This window comes from Neohortaea acidophila (assembly GCF_010093505.1).
Source record: "Neohortaea acidophila strain CBS 113389 unplaced genomic scaffold BDY17scaffold_4, whole genome shotgun sequence".
NCBI classification, from domain to species: Eukaryota; Fungi; Ascomycota; class Dothideomycetes; order Mycosphaerellales; family Teratosphaeriaceae; genus Neohortaea; species Neohortaea acidophila.
The window spans coordinates 645,055-662,703 of NW_022985513.1; the positions used below are offsets into that span (position 1 = coordinate 645,055).

At 56.8% G+C, this 17,649-nt stretch overlaps 8 protein-coding genes across 8 annotated transcripts; 4 read left to right on the forward strand and 4 right to left on the reverse strand.

Moving 5' to 3' along the window:
• The first annotated feature begins 97 nt into the window (after positions 1 to 97).
• BDY17DRAFT_278642 (uncharacterized protein) lies at positions 98 to 2,639 on the forward strand. The gene is made up of 2 exons (XM_033732015.1): positions 98 to 545; positions 605 to 2,639. Exons 1-2 carry the CDS (start codon positions 311 to 313, stop codon positions 2,419 to 2,421), a joined length of 2,052 nt encoding a protein of 683 aa, XP_033590691.1. The 5' UTR covers positions 98 to 310; the 3' UTR covers positions 2,422 to 2,639.
• A 57-nt stretch (positions 2,640 to 2,696) lies between these two features.
• BDY17DRAFT_248820 (P-loop containing nucleoside triphosphate hydrolase protein) lies at positions 2,697 to 6,389 on the reverse strand (the record flags this gene model as incomplete). Its single annotated transcript, XM_033730936.1, has 2 exons — positions 2,697 to 5,933; positions 5,991 to 6,389. The coding sequence occupies 2 exons, from the start codon at positions 6,387 to 6,389 to the stop codon at positions 2,697 to 2,699; spliced, it is 3,636 nt and encodes a 1,211-aa protein (XP_033590692.1).
• Positions 6,390 to 6,617: 228 nt separating this feature from the next.
• On the forward strand, positions 6,618 to 8,521 carry BDY17DRAFT_295009 (uncharacterized protein). The gene is made up of 2 exons (XM_033733236.1): positions 6,618 to 6,948; positions 7,001 to 8,521. Exons 1-2 carry the CDS (start codon positions 6,897 to 6,899, stop codon positions 8,416 to 8,418), a joined length of 1,470 nt encoding a protein of 489 aa, XP_033590693.1. The 5' UTR covers positions 6,618 to 6,896; the 3' UTR covers positions 8,419 to 8,521.
• On the forward strand, positions 8,522 to 9,480 carry BDY17DRAFT_295010 (Alpha/Beta hydrolase protein). Its single transcript, XM_033733237.1, has one exon. It carries the CDS (start codon positions 8,592 to 8,594, stop codon positions 9,471 to 9,473), a length of 882 nt encoding a protein of 293 aa, XP_033590694.1. The 5' UTR covers positions 8,522 to 8,591; the 3' UTR covers positions 9,474 to 9,480.
• BDY17DRAFT_295011 (beta-glucosidase) lies at positions 9,481 to 11,559 on the reverse strand. Its single transcript, XM_033733238.1, has 3 exons — positions 11,351 to 11,559; positions 9,893 to 11,298; positions 9,481 to 9,828 (listed from the first exon to the last, which is right to left on the reverse strand). The coding sequence occupies exons 1-3, from the start codon at positions 11,456 to 11,458 to the stop codon at positions 9,507 to 9,509; spliced, it is 1,836 nt and encodes a 611-aa protein (XP_033590695.1). The 5' UTR covers positions 11,459 to 11,559; the 3' UTR covers positions 9,481 to 9,506.
• Positions 11,560 to 11,909: 350 nt separating this feature from the next.
• BDY17DRAFT_295016 (glucose transporter) lies at positions 11,910 to 14,102 on the reverse strand. The gene is made up of 4 exons (XM_033733239.1): positions 13,779 to 14,102; positions 13,662 to 13,724; positions 12,205 to 13,605; positions 11,910 to 12,144 (listed from the first exon to the last, which is right to left on the reverse strand). The coding sequence occupies exons 1-4, from the start codon at positions 13,818 to 13,820 to the stop codon at positions 12,022 to 12,024; spliced, it is 1,629 nt and encodes a 542-aa protein (XP_033590696.1). The 5' UTR covers positions 13,821 to 14,102; the 3' UTR covers positions 11,910 to 12,021.
• A 631-nt stretch (positions 14,103 to 14,733) lies between these two features.
• Positions 14,734 to 16,013, reverse strand: BDY17DRAFT_295018 (uncharacterized protein). Its single transcript, XM_033733240.1, has 2 exons — positions 15,126 to 16,013; positions 14,734 to 15,070 (listed from the first exon to the last, which is right to left on the reverse strand). Exons 1-2 carry the CDS (start codon positions 15,561 to 15,563, stop codon positions 14,882 to 14,884), a joined length of 627 nt encoding a protein of 208 aa, XP_033590697.1. The 5' UTR covers positions 15,564 to 16,013; the 3' UTR covers positions 14,734 to 14,881.
• A 209-nt stretch (positions 16,014 to 16,222) lies between these two features.
• Positions 16,223 to 17,524, forward strand: BDY17DRAFT_323001 (RNA polymerase I-specific transcription initiation factor-domain-containing protein; the record flags this gene model as incomplete). Its single annotated transcript, XM_033736924.1, has 1 exon — positions 16,223 to 17,524. The coding sequence occupies one exon, from the start codon at positions 16,223 to 16,225 to the stop codon at positions 17,522 to 17,524; it is 1,302 nt and encodes a 433-aa protein (XP_033590698.1).
• Positions 17,525 to 17,649: the final 125 nt, after the last annotated feature.

Genomic DNA, 17,649 nt, shown 5'->3' on the forward strand with positions numbered 1-17,649 from the left:
CCTTGGCTGCCGAATGCAGTCTAGCTCGCCCGAGCAGCCGGCCGTGCTGCACGCAATTTAAAAGCGACGCGCACTTCACGCGTCTCGCACCTTCACCCATTTCTCGCGACGCTCCGTGCACCCGCCCGACGACCTTTCCACTGCCGCACGGCCCCACGGACGTCGTTCGTGCCAGAGGCTTTGCTATATCGTCTCCTGCCGACAACGATAACCCTTCATTGGTGACTAGGAGCTGCGCAGACAGCCCATTGCAGCACAGGCTTCGGTGGGGTGCCATTCCCGTTCCCGACTCGGAGGAGAAGCCGCCGCCATGTCTCGGGGCGATGCCGGCAAGATTTACAGCGCAACGTACAGCAATGTGCCGGTGTACGAGCTGACCGTGGAGAGCAATCATGTTATGCGTCGCCGCTCGGACGACTGGATCAATGCGACCCACATCCTCAAGGTCGCCGACTACGACAAACCCGCGCGCACCAGAATCCTCGAGCGAGAGGTGCAAAAGGGCGTGCACGAGAAGGTGCAGGGTGGGTATGGCAAATATCAGGGTATGTCACCGGAAGCGTTGCTCGCAGTAAGCCCATGCACTAACCTTCGCCCGCCGCAGGAACCTGGATCCCTTTGTCGGACGGAAAAGATTTGGCGACAAAGAATGGCGTTTTTGAGAAGCTGCGGCCCATCTTCGAGTTTGTCCCAGGAGACAGAAGCCCTCCTCCTGCTCCCAAACATGCCACCGCCGCATCGAGCAAACCAAGAGTTCCGCGCGCTCCACCCCAGCCTCGTCGCCAACCAGTCTACCAACCCACCGACTACGACCACCTCGATCACTCTATGCGCGACGACGAGACCCCAGATAATCTCACTGTAGTCTCTGAGCAGGCCTACGACGACTACGACCAATCGCAGTACTCCAACTCCCGCAAGAGAAGAAGAGTGGAAGACATGGCATCGCAGGCAGACAAAGATCACCAGCTGTGGGCTGAAGAGCTCTTGGATTACTTCGTTCTCCGCGACCCCATGGACTCCATGTCTTCTGCCCCTGCGCCGCCTGTCAACGTGAATCTCGATCGCCCCATCGACGACAAGGGATATACCGCATTGCATTGGGCCGCGGCCATGGGTGATATTGAGGTAGTAAAGGATCTCATCCGTCGCGGCGCCCTCATCGAGACGCAATCGAGGAACGGCGAGACACCGCTCATGCGCTCCGTCATCTTCACCAATAGCTTCGACCGGCAGATCATGGAGAAGCTTGGTGCTTTACTTGTCCGCACTATCAATATGCAGGACTGGTCGGGCAGCACTGTCTTCCACCATATCGCCAATACTACGCAAAGGAAGAGCAAATATGCATGTGCTAGGTACTACATGGATTGTCTGCTCAACAAGATGGTGGAGCTGCTGGCAACGGACGACATCGAGCGCATCTTGAACAGTCAAGATGGCAATGGTGATACTGCTATTACCATTGCTGCCAGGCACGGCGCCAGGAAGTGTGTCCGCAGTCTCCTTGGACGCAACGCCGCCGTTGACGTTCCCAACCATGCTGGCGAGACCGCAGATCAATTGATAGTCCAGCTCAACCAGCGTCGTCAGGAGCGAGCCAACCCCCGCCAACTCTCCTCTTCACCCTTCCAGGCCGACAACAACCACAGCCAAGGTGGACCGGTTCAGGCTCCCAATGGCATCCCGTTCGACCCCCTCAATCCATCCCTCAACGGCACCTCGTCACAGACCAATGGCAGCACGCCCGACGTGTACAAATCCGAGACCGCACTGACCCTCACCGCGCAAATCTTCCCCGTCCTCATCACCAAAGCCAAAGACCTCGCCGCCAGCATTGACGCCGAAATCGCGGAGAAAGACGCCGAACTGGCCGAAGCAGAGCGCGTCGCTGCCATGCGCAGAGGCGAGCTAGAGCTTCTAAAGAGGCAGCAAGAAGAACTGCGCATTAAAGAGCTCGAGCAAACGAGTGGCGGGGCCGTAGATCGCGAGGCGCTAGAGAAGGAACTCGAAGGGCTGGAGAAGGAATGTGAGGAGCTGGAGCGTGACGAACAAGGCCACGCGCTGCGTCAGGAGTATGCGCGCCAGAAACTCGCTCGCCGCAGCAACGGGCACGAAGACCACATCATGACGGACGGAGCCAACGACACGGACAACAACGACGCAGGCGACGCCCTCATCCGCACTCAGCTCGCGCTCGCCCGCCAACTCGCTCAACTCAAACGCCAGCGCCTCGACCTCATCCGCCAGATTGTGGTCAACCTGAGCACCGCGGGTTTCGGCGGAGGCGACAAGCAGAGCCAGTACAAGCGGCTCATCACCGGCGCGCTTGGAGTGAAGGAAGAGGACGTGGAGGGTTTGCTGCCGGAGATTGTGGCTGAATTGGAGGTGGGTAGGGGCCTGGAGGCTGCTGGGGCGTAGGATGTTGCTTGCTGTTCCTCTCGCTTGATCACATCGCCTTTCGGAGCATGAACTTGGGCGAGGCGAGTTGGCGGTTTCTGTTTGTGCATCGGAGTGGCCGCGTTGGTACGAGCAGCATGTGTGTTGTGCTGCGTGACCCACCAAGTACAGACGGCTGGCGAGACGTATAGTTTGCATGCATGATGCCTTGAGAGAAATGTAGCAGAGTTTCGAATGCGAAAAATCCCACCGCATCTATACAATTATCCAAGCGGTAACCGACAATGCTCGATCAATCAATCACTGCCCCTACTCCTCAGCCTCCTCGCCACGCCGCCCGGACCGATACTCGCACTCAAATTCACTGCCGCCCCATGTGGAACGGCATTCTCCCTCCCCTCCGCAACACCAGCAACCGTCATGCGCGCAGCGGCACTCCTCTTCGCCACAGGCAATCGGCCAGCACCAGCACCGCCCTCCATCATCTGACTCGAAGACAAGGTAGGATTAGTATTCTGCCTCCTCAGCAAATGCGGCGCGAGAATCTTGCTCTCTTTGCCTCCGGCGCCTAGCGTTGCGTCAACTCCGCCCTCGGCATCAGCACTTGTAGTCGACGAGAGGCCAGCGGTAGCAGTAATGTTGACATCGAGCTCTCGCAAGCTATGCGAAGTCTGTGGCCGATCGGAAGCAGGAAGCTGCAGATTGAGTGGCGGAGGCGTGTCCGCTAGCACTAAGGGCTTGACGGGGCTGGACGAGGGCTTGACGGGGCTGCTGCGGGCTTTGTACGGCGATGCGGCGTTGTTCTTCCTCGGTGACTTCTTAGGGGAGCGCAAGGAGGAAGGCAGTTGGGGTTGCTGTGCTGTCCCGGCGCCGCTGCCGCCGCGCATGCGGTCGAGCAGGACTTCGTGAGGCTCGGTGCGCGGGAGAGCGGTTGGGTAGGAGTAGTGCGTTTTCGCGGGCGTTTCGCCCGTCGCGGTGTACTCTTCGATGATTGCGGATGCGACATCTTCGCGCAGATGGCGAAGCGGTTGGCGAATGTCGCCATCTTCGTGAAGGCTTGCTGTACTTGCTTCGAGGCCGTTCGAATGATTGCGCATATCCTTCTCCAAGGCTTGGGTGCGGTTGTAGGAAGTGTCGAAGTGAGTGCCAATGCTCTGGTACGACTCTTCGACGTTGCTCGCCAGCCGGTGAAGGCTCGAAGTGTGCGCAGTATGATGCTCTTCATTCTGCGCTCTCACCCTCGTGATGATCTCGTCGAGCGCGACAAGCTGGCCGTCCATCTGCGCCATCTGGTCATCCACGATTCGGACGGTCTCGCTGTGCACGGCGTTTGTCGTCTCCGTAAGCTTGGTCGTCTGCGCGCTTGCGGTACTCCAGTCGCTCTTCAGTTTGGCTTTGATGGTGTCTCTCGATTTCATCGTCGAGCTCACGAGGCCCTCCGCACTCAGGCTCCACCGGTCCATGCCGTCTCCGTATGTCTGCTGAGCAACTCTGTACTCGCTCTCGGATGTCTTAATCCGCTTGCTGGCGTTCTCCAGGCATTCGTCGAAGCGAGTTTCCTGCACGGCTGCGGAATCATCAATCAAGGCTGCGATCTTCCCCAGCAGCTCCGTACGTTCGCGAGCAGCTGTCTGCCTCTCTGCTTGTACCGCTTGCTGCAGTTGCTCCTGAGAGGCTTGTCCCGCCGCCACAAATGCGCCACCTGCTTGCGTGACCTGTTGCCGTAGTCTCTGCACCTCAGCCTGCTGCGCACTCATCTGCTTCACAAGGTCTTCAAAGGTAGCTTTGAATTCACGACCGAGCGAGACGTAGGAGCTCTGCAGCTGGCTGTGGAAGGAATCCAGCTCACCAGCAATACCAGCAACGATTCGTTGCGCAGCAGCGGAGAGGTCGTTCAATCCAGCGCCGACTTTCTGCTTAACATCATCCCGTAGCGTATTGATCTCGCCCAGTACCGTGTTCATCTCCTCTTTGGCGATGCTCGTTTGCGAGTTCACCTCGGACTGCGACTTGGCGAATGCCGCTGACTTCTCATGAAGCAGTGATTTAGATGCTTGCAATTCACGGAGTTCGTCGGAGACAAAAGATTGCATGCGCTCGGATAGCGACGCAATCAAGCCCTGCTGATGACTGCGAACTTCCTCAAGACGACCTTCGACATCAGAGGCCACATCCGAAACCTGGCTTGTCGTATTGGCCCATCTCGAGCGATTGATCGACTGCAGGTCAGATCGCCGCCGGAGCTTCGAATGCAAGCGGCCAACATGGTCCGTGGTCGTAGTAAGCGTGCTCAGTAAATCTTCGCCCACAGCCGCAAGCTGCTCCTCCGTCTGCTGGTGTGCTTTTCGAATGTGCGTCTCCTCTGCCAGGTTTCTCTTGGTATGCGCCAGCACAATCTCCGTCTTCGATAGAACATCTTTCGCGCCATCCAGATTTGCGCGAACTTGCTCGTTGTCTCGCTTCAGAGATTGGAAGTTCGTGGTCAAGTGGAAGAGCTCTTGTACCCTGTTTCGGAGATTGGCTTCCATTGTCTCGATCCTGTCGCGCTGTTCTTCGCTGAGAATTCGACGCGACTCTGATTCGGTGGTGATCTCCTCGTAGCTCTCTGCTGTGAGATACACCCCGTTGCGCTGCCGTGTCGCGATGAGTTCCGATTTGAGCTTCTCGATCTCGGCAGTGAACTCCTTGAGGAGAGTCTTTTTCGAAACCATCTGGTTGACTTGCGGCTTGTTCCGGATATTCTTTGCCCGGAATGCATAGTCAAGGGTGCTTATCGTCTCTTCAAGGTTACTCTTTGCCGGAGACAAGGTCGCGATGATGCAAGTCTTTGTTCGGCCGCCCAGCGAGTCTTGAAGCAGGCGCGTGAGCTTGGACTCGCGGTACGGGATGTGGGAGCTCTTGTCGACAAGCGCGTTGATTACTCGGCCAAGAGTGAGCAGTGACTTGTTGATGACGCCTGCTTCAGCCGCACGTTTGTTCTCTGCGCCCGATCTCTGGATGTTCTCCGAGCCCGCCAGATCGACCAGGTTAAGCTTGCCAGATGACACGAAATCCTCGCCCGTCTCAGAGGTGCGCTTCATGTACACGGTCACCGTGAAGACCGTGTGGGATCGAGACGACAGGTCGTTGCATTTCGTCGCGGCGACTTGTCGCTTGTGACTGCCTTCTCGCAGAAGCTGGATTCCTTTGGTGGCGGTCTTGATATGAGTTTCTTCCATGCCCTGGACCATGGTTGTCGTTCGGCCATTCTTGTTGGCTTCGTCAAAGATTTTGAGCTTTCCACCATCGTCGGCAGCAAGCAAGTCACGCAGCTCTTCGTTATACAACTCGATGAACGAACACTTGACACTGCTTTCGTACTTGTCTGACGCCTCCTCTCCCAATCGGTCGAACAGATTGTGCAGAACGCGCGGGACAATGCCAGCTTCGTCTGGAATTGGCAGCATATCTGTGATATCGCCGGACATCGTATACGTCTTTCCAGTTCCTGTTTGGCCGTAGGCGAATATAGTACAATTGAAACCATTGAGCACCTGGAGCGCGGATTAGCGGATGGACCGTCTCGCGATCGAACAATTATCGCCTCTTACCTCGTCCAGAATCGGCGAGACTACTTCCTGAAAAATGATGCCCTGATCCGCGGCGGGCGAGAAGACTTTGTCGAAGGAATAAGTCTTGTTGCTGAGCGCACTCGGGCCCATCGACAGTTCCACCTTCTTTCCCTTCACTCCGTCGGTGGAAACAACCACGCCGCTGTTCTCCCGAACCTCGCGATCGTTGCGTCCTCGACATCGCACAACAACGTTGATGTTAGTCTCTTCGCCGCCGATGTCTTGTTCCACTTCGTTCGCCGGTTTGCGCTTTGGCGTCCGTACTTTCAAGGAATCCGCCGGGGATGCTCTGCCAGTGAGGGTGGGCGTAGCGCTTTGCGCCCGACTGGCGCCCGGCCGTACAGGCGGAGGGCGCATGGAGTTGATGTTCTTGTTCATCATGCCTGCTTGGCGACTCGGTGGCGGAGGCGGCATGATGCTGTGAGGCGGCAGGGAATGTCAAGAGCCGCAAGTTGGGTACATGCAGGCCTGCATGAAGTGTGATGGCATTTCCACAAACAGACGTAAACAAATCGGCGGACGGGCCCGGCGCCGGACGAAACTCTAAACCAACCCGCTTACTCATCCGCCCCGCGTCCGGTCCCGCGATGCATGTGAACGCCATCGCGCTGCGTGTCTGAGGCGTACAAAGAATCGCTGCTCCAACTAGCAATGCGATATTGACATTGACCCGGTGTCATGTACACTCCTCACGAGGGCGAATTTGCGACAGCGTGACTCTAACAAGGGTGTGCGGAGATGGACCAGACATGAATGAAGCTGCAGTCATGTGGCCCCGAGAACCACGCTTTGAACGCCTGCGGCCGCCTTGACTGCGCACTACAAGCCTCGATATCATCCTGATCCTCCCCCGAGAAACATTACATCTCCAGCAAGCACACACACATGGCCTCCACCACCGTCGCCATCAACCCCGGCCACGGCCTTGGTCCCTTTCGTAAGCCTGCCGTGTGAGAGTCGCCTAGTTGCTGTTGCTAACTACAAGCCAGATCTTGGTGCATCATTACACGAATGCCTCACCATCCTTACAGCCGACAAAGACCAATACTCCAAGATCGGGCTCTACTTCGATCGACCAGATCCGCTGAGAACTCCTACCGTGGTCGATCTGCCCAACAACGGCTTTCGCCTACGCTTCGATGGTGCAGACCAGAGGTTAAGGCTGATAGAGGTCCAAGACTTTCGGAAGATGAGAGTTTCATACAAAGGCGGCGAGCTGTTGAAGCCCCTGGAAACGGGCGAGGGTCCCACGTTTAAAAGGATCTACCAGATCTTTGGTGCCGCGTACCCCGGCGAGTACATCCCGCCTCGGAAGAAGGAGACCACCGGGACGTATGTGCTGTCGTGGGCCGGAGTTGCTTTCACATTCCTCTTGCAGCATTCGGCGTGGGCAGCGGACAAGGATCATGTTTCTATGCTAGGCTCGTCAGCTGCATCCCCGGCAACGCGAATGGCCATATTCGAAGGTAGCAGCTGGCCAGAGGCTCGGCAAGACCTGTTCGCGCGCGACCCCAGTGGGCCTCGATCATCTGCACTGGCGTGGAGGGCTAAAGACCATCTGCCGCAAGAAGTGGAATCAGCCATCATCCGCGGCGACGGCACTGTGCACCTTTTGCGTCGAGTCCCTGCCCCGCCTTTCACCATTACGTTAAACGAAACCACGCCGCAGGATCTGGTCACCGAGCTTGGCCCACCAGATACCACACATAAACGCGACCCCGAATCATCGTTGGGGGAAGAGCCCACGCAGAGTCGTGCCGAGAGCGCTGCACGACCCGTTGCGAATGGTCGCTCGGGCAGAGGCTCGCAACCTTCGAGCTACTCCTCCACGGGCACAGACACATTCGACGTCGATTTCGATTCGGGAGATGCCGAGGAAGACCCAGCAGAGCGGGCGAGTCGCGAGATATTCTGGTGCTATTACAGCCATGGAATGGACATCCTGGTAGGGCCTCCGAGTCCACACGTCGCGGCCAACGAGCAGCACACCACACCATTATCAGCGAGCCCTCATCTCGTAGTGATCAAAGTCATCATTCACGGCAACGTCCCCGGAAGCTACGCATTCAACCGTCATCGAAGACTGCGTTGGCAAATCTCACTTCCCAACACCGAATACGCCGGCGAGCTGGGCTCAGAATCGAAATTCGACGAGCTCAAGCCCTCACTCCTGCACATCTTCCAGAACGTGTGGCCGGCATCAGACATGGGGAAAGGCAAAGTGGTGAATCGCACGTGGGATGCGAATTCCAGCGATTCCGCGTTCTTCCTGCCGGATGCTGGGCAGGACTTGATTGAAGGCGGGGGCAGTGAGCAATGGCTGGGTAATACCAGGCTGTACACCTTTCCCGGACTCATCTTTGAGGTTTTGGAGAATGGTGCGGTGAGTGCGTTGACGATTTATTGAGGCGTGTTGCATTGCTTGGGGCATTGGGAGGGCTAGCGAGTCCCGATATCGGTACGATAGGCGCAGATTGTCAACTTCGAGTTACATTGTTAAACCATTTCACCATCAGTGATGTACTTGTGCAACTCCTATACGAGCTACGAACATGACTCGCATGTAGCCCGAGTCTAAGTATGGAACGCCAGATATCCCCCGACGGCCTCGCGTACATCGACTCTGGGAATCAAGACCGTCACCTCTCCCTGCTTTGCATCCACGGCTGGGCCTGCCAGGCTTCCGACTATGCCTACCTGTTCAACGAACTGGCTCGCGCGAACATCCAATACAGAACCATTGCTGTCGACCTACCAGGACACGGCGAATCCTCCTCAGCATCCTGTCCCGACAGCCGCTTGGCCGGCATGGTCGGCGCAGTACGCGCGCTCATCCAAGATCTGAACCTCGACAATGTCGTCCTAGCAGGCCACAGCATGGGCATGAGAGTAGTTCTAGACCTCTGGCACCACGAACACACATCCCCATCGTCGTCGTCGTCCCCACCACGCATCAAAGGCCTCATCCTCCTCGACGGAAGCAACTACAAACTCCGCAAATCCCTCTTCGCCTTCGACAGCGGCGACGCGCGCAGCAAGGAATTGTCGCGCGAGGCGAAGATCGCGGGCATGGAAGCTGCTTTCGACCGCATGTTCTCCCCTCTCACCCCGGAGGAATTCAAGCGGTCGACTCTCGCTCATCTGCGAAGGATGGATTTCGAGTACAGTGACAGGATGCGACGGAGTTTCATTGCTTTTGACTATGAGAGGATGGATGTGGTGTTGGAGGCGTTGGGGAGGGCCGATGTGCCGGTTTTGTGCTTGCAGGCTACCAGCGTCGATGATGAGAATCAACGAATCGCTTTGATGTCGGGGGAGTCGTCGCCGTGGATGCGTTTCCTTCAGGAGAAAGTTCCGACGGCACGGATACACGTGGTCGAGCACTGCATGCACTTTCCGCACGTCGACCAACCGAGCGAGACGGCGAAGCGCATAGAGCAATTCATTTCATCAATTACCTAGCCATACCCATCTCCCGTCCCGTCCCACCTACGCCTACCCCTCCACAAACTGGTGGAAAAAGTCGACATAATCAAACATGCTCCGCTTAAAGCTGCGTGTGAATTCGCCATTCGTGCGGTTCACGTGCTGCAGCCCGTACTGCTCGTAGTAGCTCGTGAACTCGTCGTTGTCGAGGAAGCTCCACGCCAGGGCGCCGATGACGTTCACGCCGTCGAGGTAGATGCTCTTGAGCGTCTCGCGCAGGAACCATTGGTAGTAGAGGGTGCGTTGCAGGTCGTAGCGCTGCGCCACCACCGTTTCCGCGAACTCGTAGAAGGGGTTGAAGCCGAACTCGGCGATGAGGACGCCGGAGGGCCTGTGTGGGCGGCTCTCAGTGGTGTTCTAATTTGCAGGGGAGCTTGGAGGTAGGGATGACTTACTTGAAAACGTTCCATACGTATCCGAGCTGCTGCCTCACGTACTGCGGGGCGATGTAGGCGTATGCAAAGCTGGCTTGTCCATTCAGCCAACCGTCCTGCTGCACGTTTGTAGTGAAAACGCAAGATGGCCAGAGGGTATTGTTCATATCCGCAGCACAGCTGTCGATACCTCCTGGTGGACTCGTGGCGAAGCCGGCGGTGTACGGATCGAAAGCCCAGAAGTCCGCGGTACCATTGATGTACGCGAGCTCCTCGTCCGTCAGAGCGGTGAGGTTGATGTTAGGAGTATTGAGCACATTGGACGGGTACTGTTGTCCTAAGAAGATGGGATTGCCTATGATGCCGAGAATGAAGTCCTGGTAGCGCAGGGCTGCAACGGTATCTTCGGGATTCATGCTGTCCAAGGGCACGGCAAGGTTGTTGGCGAACTTCAAGGTGATGAGGCCAGTGCCCTTGAGTTCTTCTTTGTACCAATGGTAGACCTTCGCGTGGCCCATGAGGATGTTGGGGACGGCATAGTAGTCAATGCCAAAGTTGATATTGGGCTCGTTGAGAGTCACCCAGTGCGAAACAACGTTGCCAAAACGGCTCATCACCTGCTGGGCGTAGTACAAGAAGGCCTCCGGAAACTGTGGATCGACGTACGTGAGGTTCAACGGAGCATCGTCGTGGCTGATTGTCACGATCGGAGTAATGCCGTACTCAATACAGGTGTTAATCAGATCTTCGTAGTGATCCAAACCAGGCTGATTAATCGGGCTTCCCGGCGTTCCAAAAGGCACGATGCGCGTCCACGAGATCGAGAAGGAGTAGTATGGGATGCCGACAGCCGCAAGCCGAGCAAGGTCTTGCTTGTACAAGTAGTAGTTCATGTCCGCAACAACGGCATTGGCATAGCCCTCTTTATTGGGGAGGGAGCCAAAGGTGTCGAGTTGGCTAGGTCCACGACCAGATTCCATGAGTCCGCCTTCGATCTGGAAGGCACTGCCGGCCACTCCCCAGATGAAGTCGGTGGGGAGCTTGTAGCAATCCAGGCATTCGTCGGCAGATTGGGGACAAGCGGTGTAGAGAGGAGGCGGGGCGCGTAGTTCTGAACTTGCAAGGGGTGTCGGGGAGACGGTGGTGGTGAAGGGCACGGTGGTGTTGTAGCGCAAGGGTTTCCAGAGCCGAGCGTACGCTCCTTGCCCGTACTCGCCATCTTGCAGCGTGGTGAGGGAGCGATTGAGCGAGTACGAGGTGTACGTCAACCCTGTTGGGAGCAGAGACGAGGCTTCCGAGAACGGCGGGGCGTATGTTGTTGTTAAGACAAGCGGAGATGGGACGGGAGTCGCATATCGAGTTGATGTCTCGACGGTGTAGCTGAACGGACTATATGCGGTTGTTCGAGTTGCGGTACACGGGGACGACTGGACTGTGTTAGATTGAGAGGTTAGCTGCCAGTGAGAATGGTCTACTCACAGAAGATGCTGCCGTTGTGGCGACGGAAGTAGGAGTAGAAGTGGCAGCAGAGATGGCAGACGAGACAGTCAGGGCAGACGACCACGCAGACGACCACATGGACCACATCTTGACTGAAGATACGACGCGAGCTAGAGGACAACAGAGAAGAGATTTTTCATGAGAGAGCTACATGCCTACCTTACATACCTCCAGCAGAGTGATCTACAATGCTCCCCCAGCAGGAAAAGCCGTGCATGCACTCTGCAGTCGGTCCTACTCTCGTGACAAAGCCATTGCCGTGATGATGGTGCCAAGGCGAACGTTCCCCCTCTCCCCACACTGCAAGCCACGATCGTCACTCTTGCACCTGGAGAAGGAAGGCGTTGGCGAGAATGACTAGCCTCACGATGACCAAGTGCGCGAACGGCGCCGGATGTAGTTACATCGTGTTCGACGGCACGCATTTGAGAGCCGTCGAATAGAACCGAGAGTGGAGGTGAAGTCAGCATGGCAAAATCATGTTCTCGCCGCCGGGGTCAAGATATCGCGGTACAGATTGAAGAATGAGGGGCAATCATCGCGGTATTGTATCAAGACATTCATGTCGCTCGAATAACAGTCTGCTAGAGTACGAGAAGTAACAAAGAGTAGTATCGTGGCCTGCCTCACAGCCGAGTCTATATCGACTCTCAAACATCAGCCTTCTCCTTCTCGTCGCCCGAGTACTCGTTGTGCTCGGCGACGGAACCCATCTTCTCCTGCGGCACGGCACCATGCTCCATCTGCGCCATGTGTTGATATTGAACCTTGGTCTGCAATATCGCGTTAGTGCCATACTCAAATGATGAACGTGCAAAACGGGCACCACTCACCTTCCACGCCGGGGTACCAATCAGTCGAATGCCGTTCGGGTCCTCAAACATCTTCTCCGTCTCTTCCAGCGTCTTGCCCGCCGTCTCGGGGAACAAGAAGAAGGCGTGGATCATCATGCACAAGTTGAAGATGCCGAAGATGATGTACACCTTGTAGCGGATCGTTGCAAACGCCGGGGGCACGAAGGCGCCGAGGGCAGTGTTGAAGATCCAGTTGAAACTTGTCGCGAGCGCAACGGCCTTGCCTCGTACCCTCAAGGGGTAAAGCTCGGGTGGATAGACCCAGCTCACCGGGCCCCAGGTTGGTGCGTAAGAGGCAACGAAGAGGTAGGTGCAGGCAATGAGGCCCTGCGCCGGCGCGCCACTAACGCTCATCGACTCCTCGGCGACATGGTTGATGCCACCGGGGACGACGGTGCCGTAGCCGCCCAACAGCCCCGCGTTGGCAAACATCCAGATCATCATGAAGAAGGCGCCGATGACGAGGGGCTTGCGGCGGCCCCAGCGGTCCAGCCAAATCAGGGCGGGGACGGTCATGAAGACGTTGATGATGTACTGGATGGAGGAGGCGAGCAGGTTGGCGTTCCCGCTGTACCCGGCCATGGCGAAGACGTAGGTGATGTAGTACATCATGACGTTCATGCCGGTCAGCTGCGACCAGATCTGGGTGAAGATGCCGATGTGCGTGCGGTTGATCATGTTGGGCTTGAACAGCTCCCAGTACGTGACGTCCTTGTTGCGCGCCTCGAACAGGCACATTTCGCGGATGTCGTTGAGCTCGTAGAGCACAAACGGGCTGTCCGGGTCGCCCTTGCCGTGCACGAGTGTGAGCACCTTGTGGCACTCTTCCCAGCGGTCTTGTCGTGCAAGCCATCGAGGAGACTCCGGGAGGAAGATCATGAAGAAGAAGAGCATGATGGCCGGGATCATCTGGAGACCCCATGGGATGCGGAAGACGGCCGTCCTGTAGCCAGAATAGTTGTCTTGGCCGATGAAGGAGGTGCCGTAGGAGATGTAGTAGAGGATGAGGATGCCCCAGGTGATGGCCCACTGCTGGAGACCGACGAGCCGACCTCTGCGTGTGGGAGGCGCGATCTCGGAGATGTAGACGGGCACCTGCGCCGACTCAATACCAACACAAAGTCCGTTGATGACGCGGCCAGCAACGAGCATGCCAATGTTTTGCGAGGCGCAGATGATGGTTGAACCGATGACCCAGATGACACACCCGATCATGATGGACTTCTTTCGCCCGAGTTTGTCGGAAAGGTAGCCAGAGATGAGGGCACCGAGCCAGGAGCCGGCGGGCATGGCTGCAGTGATGCCTCCCTGAGTGCCGGCCCTGGGACCGGCGCATTTATTGTCATGCACGCCGCCTTGGTTGAAGTAGCATTTGTACGCCTGCTTGAGGATCAGCACTCCGTCACCAAGAGATCGGAAAGAAACAAGCTGCGTACCTGAGTGCCGAGGATTGCACTCATCGACGAGATGTCGAAACCAAACAGACCGCCGCCGATAACCTGAACGCATCGTCAGTACAGCTCATATTGACTGGGGGTGTGGTGCACACATACGGCGACGGCCGCGATCACATATATGTTTCCGACTTGATACATCGTTGCGATTGCTTCACACGATGTATGCCAGAGAGAAGGTTGGAATGAAGTTGCACAAAGGGGCAAGAGAAGGCCACCTAACTTCGCATGTCCCGAGATCCGTCGGGTCTTAATATACTCGTCTCGTGGCCTGCCCAGCGCATCGCCTCCATGGCTAGCATCGGGTTCGATCGACGGTGGAGAGGGTCCCCGCAACAACACGAGGCAAACTTTACAGGGATGCGGATGGGGACAAGGCAATTGCAGCCACTCACGTCAAACCAAGCCTGTGTTCGGGGAACGTAGTCGGGGTGGAGAGCAGCAGGGAGCTCCTTGGCACGGTTGGCTCTTGGACCGCGAAGAGAAGGAATTGGCGGGCCCAAGGCTCGGCTCCCGGAACGGCGATGACGTCGGGCGTGCTTGCCGATGCCAGCGTCTTGCCCGGTCGCTGCGATCCCACTGGCTTCGCGATCGGTACGCGGTAGCACTCTCGTGGGCGAATGTAACATTGACGGGGTTGGGCAACGATCTGCGCCCTTCTTGCTCAACTCGACGCGCCGTTTTTGCCGTGCCGATTCCCCGCACGTGGCCGCTGTGGGCCAAGGCCGCACGTCAACACGCTCGAGGTGACGAAAACGTATACTGCACGCACAGCTGCCGAAGTGGAGAGCCTAAGAACCCTGGGGTTGGACCAGCGAAACTTCATCCTTCGAGAAGTCTTGCTAGACGATTGGCAAAGCGGTTTGTGCACGGCTGGGTCGGCACGTCCGAAGGGAATTACGCTGCTTGGTTCGGTCGGGATGTGGAGATGTCGAGGTCGCTCATATGTTTGGCGGAAGTGTTTCTTTCCGTGTTGGCGTTGCTGTGCACAGGATGTACGCGTGCTGAGAACTCATTGGTATGCCACCTGAGGATATGAAATGTGCAAATTGATACACCTATGGGTCCGCTCGCTCGCACGCTATGTCCATACTTTACGCTAAGTCCATCGCCGTGGTTCTTCGATCATCGGTACGCCAACGCTTCCCAAACTCCAATCTGCATTTCAATCCATGTCTTCTCTTCTGCTTTGTCCGCATCCCTCACACCCACTCGCGCCTCCTGCTCGAGTGCCGACCAGAGTTGCTTCGCGGCCGACGGTCGTAGTCTCGGCTGCTTCGGTGGTTGCCGCTGCTATGCCGAGAGTTGTGTCGCGATGAGCGAGAATATTCGCGCTTGACCACCACGCGATCGTCGTTGCGGTGGTGGTGATATACAAGGAGGGCGAGGAACTAGACCAGCATTAGCGCTACTGGCCCCCAGATCGATCGGGTTCGTCAGACTTACAAATGTGACGGCAAAGTTCAGAATGTCAATGATGCCAAAGGCAAAGCTAGCCTTGAGCACTGCACACACCTTGCTCGGATCGGAGCTGTAGGATACGCCTCCGTGCTGCGGCGTCCAGACAGGGCCAACGCTCGAGCAGTTGTACTTGGTGACGAAGCGCAACACCACCACGCCCGCGATGAAGGCGCCGAGGAAGCACAGGTCGGTGAACGCTATGAACAGCGCATCGTGTCTTGCACGGAGATAACTAATCACCGTGAAAATCTCCCATGCGAGGGCCAGCGTTGCCACTATGAAGAGCAGCAGGATGTAGGTGGGTGTGAGGAGATTGGCGTGCACGAAGACGTGCACCAGCCAGCCGAGCATGCCCACGATGGGCACGGTGATGATGATTTCCCATACTCGCACCGACAGGAAGAGGAAGCCGGAGAGGACCATTGTTGTTGTGGTGTAGTGGAGGTTGTCGAGTTATTGGTAGAGGAGGGTGGTGGGTGGTGATCGGACGCGGCGGATCGAGGCTGATGCGCGGTGACGATGTGCAACTGCTGCCCAAGCGCTTGGCGGTTGATTGTGATGCTATCGTGGGCGCGAATGCAGCGCGGATTGATTCAGAAGCGCACGCGGATTGCGACGAAGCCAGCAGTCGTTTCGGCAGATGCGGGTGTCGTAAGCAGGTGTTGGGTGAAGCTGCAGCAATGCGCAGCCTGACGTCAAGGACGAGTGGTTGCGGCGGGTAGAGAACGTGACGGAGGGATGCGACGGAGAATTTTAAAACGAGCGCTTCAACGACGGAGAATTGTTGGAAGGAAAGGAAGAAAGACTCCGCGACTGACAGGCGCGCGCCTTCCGAGTGTATGCCATTTGTTTTTCCACGTCGTCGTCGATGGCTGGGGGTTTGTGATTTCACGTGGCGGGGAGGCGGGGGGAAGTGGCGGGGCGTAAGTCTAATTTTGCTGCCTCAGGCCGCAATATCAGAATTCACTTGCAACCTCACTCCCTTTGCGTGCGGGTTGTGAATGCATCGATCAACACATCCAAGTGTCGCATCAATATGATTTTGAAAATAGACACGGCGCTGTGCTCTAAGCTTGCGGAGAATGTCTTCGATCAGCGGTGAGCCGAATGCTGTCGCACATTCAGATGCACCGACCTCGTCGCTTGTTCGTAACGGGCCTGAACACCCCGGATCGTCTGGCGACCTTTCCGCAGCACCAGAGACAGGAATCAGCCAGGAAAACACGACCGAGACCGTCGAAGAAGGCGAGGTCTTCTACAGCCAAGAAGACGACCGACTCAACCGATTCCAAGGTTCATCGAGCACATGGCGACACTTGACCCAAGAAGAGCGCGACCTCGCCGCTTCTCTCGACCAACAACAATCCAATAACCTAAGCATCCACTTGTATAATGCTCACGCACTCAAAGCTCGAGCGCGCGACTCTGCGACAGCCGCCAACGCAAAGTCGACCAACAGCAAAAAGCGCCGGACCAAAGTTGAGGACGATGGAAGCTCAACGTGGAGTCCTGATACAGCATGGACTGCTTGGCCGCTGGGTCCGAGGGATGTTCCTCGTAGCGGAGAAAGCTTTGGCGTTCCAATCCTAAGCGCGGGGGAAGACGACTCTACCTACCGAATGCTGGAGCCCTGGAAGCCGAGTGCGGAGCTGGAGGAAGAAGTCAAAGCCTTGATGTTGAGGAGAGCGAAGGACTTGTACCGGCAGCGTATGCAAGCTTTCGCTTCCGACGAGCCAACTGCATTGGTCGACGAGGATGAAGCCGATGCCATCCTGCAACCAGCGGTCCGCCACATTCTTTCTCAACTGGACGAGCTGCTCACTGCTCTGCGGACAACCCGACGAGGTCACGGTAGTAGATCACAGTCCAGATCGCAAAGTCGGCGACGTTCGTCTAGGCTGAAACGGGCATCTCAACACTCGGGAGAGGAAGACGACAATGACAACGAGACCAACGACAAATCCAACGGCGATCAATCCGAAGGAGCCCAGGATCTTAAACACCAGCCGAAGCGACGACGGCGACTCAATACTCGCGACTGGAGCGAAGTGCTCAATCTAGCTCCACTCACTGGATTTGACGCGGCTGTAGTGGAACGAGCAAAGTCACGATGTGCTTCCCTATTCGCCAAGGACGGTGCTCTTTCTACTGTTCCAACTGCGACGCATGACGATTCTTTGACGAACACAAAGCTACACGAGACTCGCATGAACTTCTGGAACTGCCCCTTTCCTGACTGCGCACGAAGCCTCAGCCCCTACGATACGGCTTGGAGGTGGCGAGAGCACCTGAAAAGAACCCATAAATATAGCAAGGACGCCATCGCCGAGGCGGAACGAAAGCTCAATGGTGAAGAGCTAATCGCTGACAGAGAAGCTCCATGAGTGTCTGCCAGCCATAGACAGCGAGAGCAACTCAAGCCTTGAACATTCCGCCAACACCCAGTTCCATCTGCAACGTGATAGCCGGTTGAAAGTTGAGATGTCCGAAAGTGTGAGAGACGCTGAAG